The 9,723-nt window shown below is 35.5% G+C and overlaps 1 protein-coding gene across 2 annotated transcripts; it reads right to left on the bottom strand.

Moving 5' to 3' along the window:
* Positions 1-91: 91 nt before the first annotated feature.
* On the bottom strand, positions 92-9,723 carry LOC144032087 (tumor necrosis factor ligand superfamily member 10-like). Of its 2 annotated transcripts, none has more exons than XM_077539753.1 (6): positions 9,490-9,723; positions 5,751-5,879; positions 5,017-5,062; positions 4,818-4,931; positions 3,276-3,547; positions 92-1,632 (listed from the first exon to the last, which is right to left on the bottom strand). In XM_077539753.1, exons 1-6 carry the CDS (start codon positions 9,604-9,606, stop codon positions 1,423-1,425), a joined length of 888 nt encoding a protein of 295 aa, XP_077395879.1. In that variant the 5' UTR covers positions 9,607-9,723; the 3' UTR covers positions 92-1,422. The 2 variants fall into 2 exon arrangements, with proteins under 2 accessions (XP_077395879.1, XP_077395880.1); XM_077539754.1 differs by lacking the exon at positions 9,490-9,723 and adding an exon at positions 8,074-8,404.

Raw genomic sequence — 9,723 nt, 5'->3', positions numbered from 1 at the left:
CGTCTGTGTGTAGCTCCTCACGCTGAACACCCTTCTCAAGGGGAGTTTTACGCAAGGAAAAAAAAATGGAATGAAAAACATGATTTCAAAATTAGTAATAATTGTCAATTTAATATGACAACCCCCTGATGTATTTATAATTGTACAAAATTTATCATCAAAAAACAAAACCACTTCAACAAAGTTCAATGTTAACGTAGCTTAATGTTAGCTTCCAGCGTTAACATCAATTCTATCTTCCGTGTTAGCTTCTTTTGTTAGCTTCCAAAGCTAACTCTAAATGTTGGGCGTTAATAAAAACGTTGGATTGAAACGTGAAATTCAGAAGTTCCCTCTTGACTTCACGTTTTGACATCATCTCTCACATTAAGATTCCAAAGTTAACGTCAGCTTGCGACATTCGTTCCGAGTCCATTAGCTTCCAATGTTTGCTTGAAATGTCAGATCCTGTTTTGAAGTTCTAGCTACGATTCCAATGTTAGCGCTTGCCTTAATATTCCAACGTTGCCGCAGAGTGAGAATTTCCCTTGTAACGTTAGTTTTCAGATTTTACCACTAAGACTAGCTTTAATGTAATGCTAACGTACATTAGCCTACTTCTTTTTCTGAGTTAGTTTTAAAGGTTAGTTTCTCAAGTTATCTTCCGACATTACTTTTAACACTTGTGTTAGCATTTGCTTCTCACGTTGGCTTCAAATGTTATTTTCTCAATATTAGTATCAGTATTAGTATCTTCTAGCGATACCTCTACACGTTAGCTTCAACGTTACCTCTAATATTGGTTGTGGAAGTTGGCTTACAATTTAGATTTATTTATTTTTTTTAAGTTAGCTTCTATTACCTCTTACGTTAGCATTAGCATTAGCTATCTACGTTAGCGTCCGATATTACCTGTAATATTAGTTTCAATATTACCTCTGTTAGATCCCAAAGTTAGCTTTCAGTGTTAGCCTGGATGTTAACTTTGAGCTTGCTTTTAACATTAGCTTCCAAAGTTACTTTTCATTGCTGGGAAAAAAATTGGCAAAATACCTGTGCAAAAAAAGCGGAATAATAAAAATAAATAAAATAAAAAAGAAATTTGCAATTGCTAAATGTGGCATATTGACTCAAGCTGACCCACTACATTTTGCTTAAAAAACAAAACAAAAAAAAAAGTATCTGGTATCCTGAAAAATTCGCAAGTTGTGTTACTTAAAGGTCAAGCTACCTGCCCTGCTTGCCGCCATGCGATTGTCCGGAGCGCAGCAGTTCCACTTTCCAGCTGCAGGGGGGAGCCCTCGCAGCTTACAGTGTTCTCACATGAGCACATTTAGCCCAGTGTTTGTCGATTGTAAACATGAATGGCTCATTATCTGGCGAGCGCACCACATGATCGTCACAGTGTGACTCGGGCAGCGCGCGTCCCGAAACGTGCAAAGTCTAGCCCACCAGGAAGGTCCCAAAGTAGCTGGCTCTGCCATCCGTCTCGACGGCGCTGGCGTTGCCGACGGCGACGAAGAGGCGGTCGTCGGGCTGCAGGAAGGCCGTGCCCGCCTGGTTGAGGGAGAACATGCCGGGCTCTTGGCCCCGCGGCCAGCAGGCGCTCCGCGAAGACTTCATCAGCAGGATGGGGACCGTGTACGAACTCATCTGCGGAAAAACATTTTCAACAGGTATTTGACCACTTTTTTTTTTTCTCTCTTTTTAAGCTAACAAAGCAGTTTTAATAGCATTACATTTTAAATCCAACTTCCAAAATTAAACAAAAACCATCAGCATAAATTTCTGCTTTTTGTAATTTATAGTTTTTGTTTTTTTTCTTCAAATGTTTTTGCTGTGGCCAAAAATAAAATCTAAAACCACCCGAAAAATATTAAACAGAGAGGTTTAAAATTAAATGAAAATGTTTAGCTATTATATTAAATGATTCATTAACATTTTAAATCAAAGCGATTCTTTTTTGTCTTAAAGATAAATTAAAGCTTAATGATCATGCAAAACTCAAATAATTGATTAACTTTTTAATATATTTTTTTACATTAAATAATATGCAGCAATTAGGGGTGTGAATTGCCTAGTACCTGACGATTCGATTCGTATCACGATTCACAGGTCACGATTCGATTCGATACCGATTAATCCCGATACGAATGGTCACGATTCGATACCGATTAATCCCGATACGAATTTATAAGTCGATTGTTGCGATTTTTTTCCATTCAAATTTAGAAAATACTATCAGTAAATTTGTACATGTACACTGTAAGATTTGTATGAATATATTTATCTAAAACTTGAGGCTTATAACCGTGAGCCACTGTACACAAACAGTTTGCAATCTGTTTCACATTTGAACAGCATTAAAATAAAAATATTAAGGCTTAATGTGCCGTTCATATAACATTCTTCCATGCTCAAGGTGTGAATCCTAAAAAAAAAAAAAAAATCGATTCTGCCGATTATTGAATCGATTCGAGAATCGCGCGATGTAGTATCGCGATATATCGCCGAATCGATTTTTTTTTAACACCCCTAGCAGCAATATTGATATGCCGTTTTAAAATTTCACATTTTTTATTTGTGTAAAATGTTTTCTTCATAGTTACAACAGCTTACTAAAATATAATTTTTGTCAACAGATTTTTTTTGTTTAAAGATAAATTAATATGATTAACTTTTTAAATATATATTTTCACATTAAAAAATACGCAACAATATTGATATGCCATTTTTAAAAAATTCCATTTTTTTTTTGTAAAATATTTACATCATAGAACAGCTTACTAAAAAATAATTTTAGCAAAAACAGATTTTTCTGTTTAAAGAAACTGCTAATGCTGAATGATTATGCAAAAGTCAAATATTTAACTTTTTAAAATTTATTTTTTCATGTTTAAAAAGTATACCAAAAAATATATGATATGATGTTTAAAAAAAACTAAATTGTGTAAAAAAAAAAATGTTTTTTTCATTGGTTGTAATTTTTTTTATTACATTCCAAATACACAGTCGTCCTTCACCATATCACAGTTCACCTATTGCAGATTCGGTAATTTATTTATTTTTAAGTTATTTTTTATTTTACACTACAGAAAAGTAAACAGTTAGCTAGTTGATTATTGGCTACCACTTAGAACAAATTGTAACGCATAACAACTCGTGGTACAGATTGAGGCAGGATGGCCGCGGTTGCTCTTTCAATTGCTTTAATAAAGCAACGGTAACAAAATTAGCAAACCTGACGATATATCTTAAAAAGATTCATCATTAAAAAAGTGGATCATGTTTCTGACCTTTTTATAAATATACTGGACGAGTTGAGCTCCTTCCTGCTCCCGCTCCCGCTCGTGCTCGGGATCCTGATCCTGGTCGTGGTCCTGGTCCTTGGTCCAGGCGGAGGAGAGTCTGAAGTAGGTCTGGGCGTAGATGTAGTAGAGACCCGCCCGAGGCACCAGCAGCTCTCCTCCTCCGCTCAGCTCCACGTTGTGCAAGAAGGACTGACCTCGATGACCTTCCCACGCCGTCACGCGCTCGCCCAGGTAACCTTTAAGGCTCCTCGCGCCGTCTGCACGACAACCGCGGACGTTTCAAAGCCAAAAACTTTATGAGTCAACACAAAACTATTACCTTGTCGTAGGCATCAATTGCTTACTTTTGTCATAATAAAAAGTGATTTTTTTATTTCAAATAAAAATATATATTTTTTTTTTACATGAGGTTAAAAAAAATGTAGATTTTTAAATTGTTGCATTTTAAATGTATATTAAAAAATGTAATTTAAAATGTGACTTGAAATTTGCCAATTGGAATGTGATGTAGATTTATTTAAAAATATGAAGGAATACATTAAGAAGAGTTAATGATCATGCAAAATATAACCAGTCAAAAATCTTTATTTTTTTTTTTTTGTCTAAATTTCACATAAAAATAAAAAAAATTACGAGGAAAAAAAAAATATATTTTTTAATTATGTTGTTTCATTTTAAATGTATATTAAAAATTATAATTTAAAATGTGACTTAGAATTTGCCAATTGGAATGCGGAGTATTTCAAAGTGTAGATTTATTTAAAAATAAGAAATAAAATAAGAGCTAATGATCATGCAAGATATATGATAATTTAACTAGTCAAAAATGTTTTTTTTTTTTTTTTTTAGGAGAGCTAAATTTCACATAAAAGTAAAAAATTTTACATGAGGCAAAAAAAAAGAAAAAAAAAAGAGACATTTTTAATTGTGTTGTATTTTAAATGTAAATTAAAAATTCTAATTTAAAATTTGCCAATTGGAATGTGGTACATTTCAAAGTGTAGATTTATTTAAAAATATGAAGGAATAAATTAAGAAGCACTAATCATGCAAAATATAATTTAACCAGTCAAAATCTTTTTTTTTATTTTATTTTTTTTTTTTTAAGATCGGCTAGTAAAAAAATAAATAAAATAAAATAAATTAATTGAGTCCAAAAACCCCCCCAAACCATTTTATGTATATTTCAAATTAATACACTGAAATATTCTCCAGCATTTCATGTATTGCTTATTTTTAATAGTGCTATAATGTATTCAATAATGTATGAAATATTCTTCGGCAAACGTGGTCCCCTCACAGGAAAGAATTTGAGTGTGCAAAATGGCTGCGAGCTTGGTGAGACATTAGATCATAAAACCTCCCGGCTCATTCTTCAACCCCTGCAAGAGGCCAAAGGTCACAGGAGGTGTTTAAGGTGGGGAACTAAACACTCGGGTCAAAATAATTCGTCAAATTCAAATTGACATCGCAATGTATACAATGTGGTCGAATTTTGGGAAATTGTCATCCAACACTTTTCCTTACCTTCTTGTACCCGTGAGGAAGAAGAAGAAGAAGAAGAAGTGGCGGTCACATGGGCAGCCACGTCGGGACGAACGTGCCCGTCGGGAAGGAAAGGGAGGACGTCTGTCAGCTTATCTGGCAAGCACACGGTCGCGTCATTTCATCGAGGTTGGAAAAAGATCATTTATCTCGCTCGTCTTAACGCCAGACGTGCTCTTACTTGTCACGCCGGAAGGTATCTCCTCCTCTAATCTCGCCGCCATCGCCTGCGAAGAAAGACCGCAATCACGCAAACAATTAATCCACTAAAACTCTCGCTATGGAAACACTCAAAATGAGTTGGATTAATCGTTTCAAGACCTTGTGTAGTTTAAAATGGGACAAATCCGCATCATTTCGACCTGTCAACAGTAAACATTCTCAGATTTCTGTCATTTTTCTTAAAAGCGGACTGTTGAATCAAATGAAAACATTTGTAAACGTCTGTTTTTACTTTGGAAAACAAAGAGCGACATTTTGGCCGACAGACCGAACCAGTTACTGAATTTGGATTTATGTTGGTCCATTTGTTTGTTCTGCTAATTTGAAATGCCCGGTTTTGGAATCAAGAGATGGGAAGCAAAACATAATTCTAAAAATAATTGCTACGTGCACCAAAATAAAAGTGTCAAGCATCCAGAGCAGACATTGAACAGGAAGTTAGCCATTTTGGTTTGAAGCAGCCATTTTGGAAACATTCCAGGGCTCGGAAATGAAATATTTAAAAAATTATCCTCTGTCACCAATTTCACTAATCAACACGAAATTAGGTGTACTTATCTGTCATAATAGGACTCACAAAAAAAAAACAAAAAAAAAAGTCTCAAGAACTCATGCCCGAAATTGAACAGGAAGTCGGCCATTTTAGTTAGTACCCCCACCCTCAATTAAGAATTCATTATCAACGGAGAAAACCTTCTCAATGTGGTAGCGAAGTTGTTGCAGGACTTGCCAGCAGGGGTCACTCTTCTTCTCATTGGACAGGAAATTGAGATTGGCATCGGTCAAACATGACATACTCCCGCCGGAGAAACTCTCCTGCATCTGTAGACATAAACAGAGAATTTTATCACGAAGGCGAATATATAGTTTGAATTTACATTTAAAAAAAACAACAACAAAAACAAGAAAACCACAAAGTTAGTTCAATGTGTCTTAGCCAAGAATGAGTTGCGCTGAAGAGTTTTCTGGGTAAAAGTGGAGATTTTGCGTTGAGACGCCCGAGGCATCTTCTTTCTCAACATTCCAAATTCCAGACAGCGCAGCGGGTCAAACCTTCTGACATTTTAGCACATAATGCAACCACTATTTGACTCTCACACGCACACACAAACAACCACAACACAAAGAAACACTTGTGATATTAATATACTTTGTTCTAACAGACACCTTAACAGTTACGACATAGATTTCTTATTCAAAAATTGAGAACCACAGATTACAAGCAAAACACCTCAAGTGAATATATATTTTTTTGCAGGTTTATTCAGACAAAAATACTAAATGATCCCATGTAGTGTACAGTAGTTCACAGTATATATATATATATATATATATATATATATATATATATATATATATATATATATAAAATAATAATAATAATGAAATAATAATAATAATAATGAAACTAAGCTTATGAGTATTCTTCGCCTTGAAGGCTTGCGTCCATTTAACCGCCACTTTTATGAGGTGCTCCTCCGAGTGACCCGCCAAGTAATTGCTCAATAAGTCATGAACAATGGAGCGGTTATAAGCAGCTGTATATTAACTATAAATATCGCGATACTTGCATAGGCGTAGCGATAATCTTTTGGGAGACAAAGTATCACGATTTATCGTGCTATCAATATATCGTCATACTCCTAGTTCACAAAGTTGTGTAATCGTAACAGATAAATTCAATAAATTGGTGCCCTTATAAAGAAAAAAAAATGTAAATATATGTCATGCCTAGGGATGTTGTTACGATACCAGAAATTTAGTAGTCGATGCCGATACCACTGAAATTAACGATTCTCGATGCCATTTCGATACCACGGTAAAAATAGAAAATAAGCAATAAATTCTGTACTTCAACATACACTCCTTTATTAGAAGTGAACAACAAACAATGATACTGTGTGCTTAAACAGAACAATTGGCATGTAGCTTTAAAGCATTGAATTAAAATACTGTGCATTAATGTATTAAACAATGGAGTGAACAATAAAATAAAAATACTGTGCATGTACTAGCTAAGTACAGTAATAGCACAAATAATGTATAAAGCTTACAACAATCTACTCTGCCATAGTATTCAGAAGCCATTTGAAATTAGAGTCTTTGTATAACATAAGGGGTACAAGTGTCGACAAAATAATAATCACAATAAGAACAAATATTAAGCAAAGGTGTGTTTCTGTAAGAGGTGTTCATTTGTGGAATCGTTTTGGTAATAACTTGGAAAGATGCAAGTCAATTGTTGAGTTTAAATTTTTTTTTTAAAGTACAGTTCAAGAGCATTATTGTAATGAAAGTGAAATGAAAATTGTATATGTGAGTATGAGGATGTATTATTGTGTATGCCTAAGAAATTAATGTACATACGCTACTGACTAATGTACGTATGTTAGTGTAATTGTCTACACAAGCAGGATTACACATTCTTTTATTGTAATGTATTAATTTACTGTATTTAATAATGAAATAAGTTAAAAGATACAAAGAATAAGGAGTAGGACTAGATACATTTTTAACTTCTTCCTACTCCGTTGGACATGTAAACCATCACAAATAATTGCTATGAGTTTCTTCTTTAAATTATTATTTGCTACTTGTTTATGTTTATATGTTATGTTTATATGTTCAATAAACAAACAAACAAACAAACAAACAAGTACTAAACACTAAAATACTGTAAAATGAAAAATGAGCATTAAAAAATAAAAATCTTATACTGTGCTGCTTATTTAACAACCAGTTTCAGCACGTAGCCTCACACACACACACACACAAACAAACAAAATAACGAATAACGTTTGATATATTATTTGAGGGTTGTTTAATGTTACTTTAGGTGATTCAGTAAATTAGCTGCCCGGCAACTTGACCGAACTTTATTATGCGGGACAGACGAGGCTGAACATAACGCTAATGTTACTTCGCAAAGCAGCTCATTGAGTGTGGGGTCATCATACTAACGTTATTAGTTTAGATATGAACAACAATGATAAGACGGGAATTCAAATGCACTTGCCTTGAATTCTTGGTACAAGTCTGGATGTCCATGTTTCGCTAAGTTGGATGTGTTCCCCTTTCGTCTGGAAACGGTTTCGGCATCTCAATCCCTGCGCATCAACCTCAAATCCAAAGTACTTCTATACGCGACTTTGGTGTTTTTTCTTCTCAACTAATTGAAGTTGAAGACGACGCAGATGTGCGGGCTACTGTCATGTTGCACGCATGTTACTCTACTTCCTTGTTATTGTTGCAGCGGGAGGGTAGTCACGTGACGTCATTAGACGTCACGTGGGTTGCCAGATAAGCGCCCATATCCACCCAGTTTACATGATGTAAGCTTGTATGAGTGAGTGAGTGTGGGATTAAAAATAATAATAATAAAATAAATAAACACCCCCAAAACAACACAAAAGACGCGGCCAGATACGCCGCCTCGATACCAAACGGTACTTCGGGTATTGTAGAAAAGGCAGTACCGTCACATTTTCAGAATCTTAACATCGACTTGGCACCGAAGTATCGGTTCTTGTGACAACCCTCGTCATACCTGACCAATTAATTGGCAGATATTAGCTCGTTATAATGGGCAAAAATCTGATTTTTTTTTCAATATTTATTAATAAAAAATGACACTTAATTGTTGTAAGCATTAAACCACCAAGAAAGTTATTTGTCATGTTTTTGTTGTTTTTTTTCACTAATCGGCTGGTTAATTGTTCATCAGAATTTTATTCTGCCAAATATCATAATTGGCCTAATAAAAAAAATCCTACATCATATTTTTTTTTTTAATGTACTAGAGATCAAAATATAAAAAATTTATATTGATTTAAAACACAGTGTTGCCTTGAGAGTTTAATTTGTTAAAACACGATATCGGACATTATCAGAAAAAAACCAATGACTTATATAGAATGCAAAATAGAAAACAGTTTAAAAAAAAAAAAAAAAAAAAAGTGGCCCCTTGTGGTGTGTTGGCCACCAGGGAGCAGTATAATCCAGTCATGCAGACACAAATGAAGAAGACGTTCACAAGTATTAAGTACAATTAGTCTCTTTTTTTTTTTTTTTTTTTTGGCAAAAGATAAAGAATATATGCCTGATTACATGTCGACACGTCCAAGAGAAAATCTCACCAAATGAAGACAATAGACTCATAATATGAACATAATAATGCGGCTGTGTTTTGGCTTTGAAAGTTTGTCGAGGTGTGTGACGCCACGAAAAAAAACCACTCAGCCCTTACTTCCTCCTATTGTCGGGCGGAACCCCGCGAGCGCTCCCAGCTGTTCCGCTTTGTGCGAAGCGCTCGCATTCCTGCTGGATGAGGTGAAACCTTCTGACAGCGCCTTTCATTTTGTTCCGAGTCCTTTTTGAACGCTCCTGCAAAGTTTTGACTGGGATTCCCGCGGGGAGGGGAGGCGATCCTTACCGTGTGCAGGACCTTGTTGAAGAAGACCACGCTGACCACCAGGGTGAGGGTCTGCACCACCACGGCGGCCAGCACCACCAGCCAGAAGCAGTGCGGGGAGCCCCAGGAAGCGCTCATGTCGACGCCGATGCACGAAGCAGAGCAGGCGCGACCGCAAATGAGAAGGAGGGAAAAAGAGAGCGAGAGAGAGAGAGAGAGAGAGAGGAGGAGTGTTTGGGGCTTGACAGCCTTATT

Source organism: Festucalex cinctus, chromosome 12 (assembly GCF_051991245.1).
Source record: "Festucalex cinctus isolate MCC-2025b chromosome 12, RoL_Fcin_1.0, whole genome shotgun sequence".
In the NCBI taxonomy this organism is placed as follows: Eukaryota; Metazoa; Chordata; class Actinopteri; order Syngnathiformes; family Syngnathidae; genus Festucalex; species Festucalex cinctus.
Note: the sequence above shows the minus strand (reverse complement) of the source record. Positions and strands in the feature narration are given on the sequence as shown.

What these genes read in the sequence shown, in the direction of transcription:
- LOC144032087 (XM_077539753.1), bottom strand. Translation starts at nt 9,606, where the DNA reads ATGAGCGCTTCCTGGGGCTCCCCGCACTGCTTCTGGCTGGTGGTGCTG. An exon ending in GATACCTTCCGGCGTGACAA is followed by an intron (nt 4,932 to 5,016) that starts GTAAGAGCACGT and finishes TGTGCTTGCCAG; the next exon opens with ATAAGCTGACAGACGTCCTC. An exon ending in TCCAGTATATTTATAAAAAG is followed by an intron (nt 1,633 to 3,275) that starts GTCAGAAACATG and finishes GTTTTTCCGCAG; the next exon opens with ATGAGTTCGTACACGGTCCC.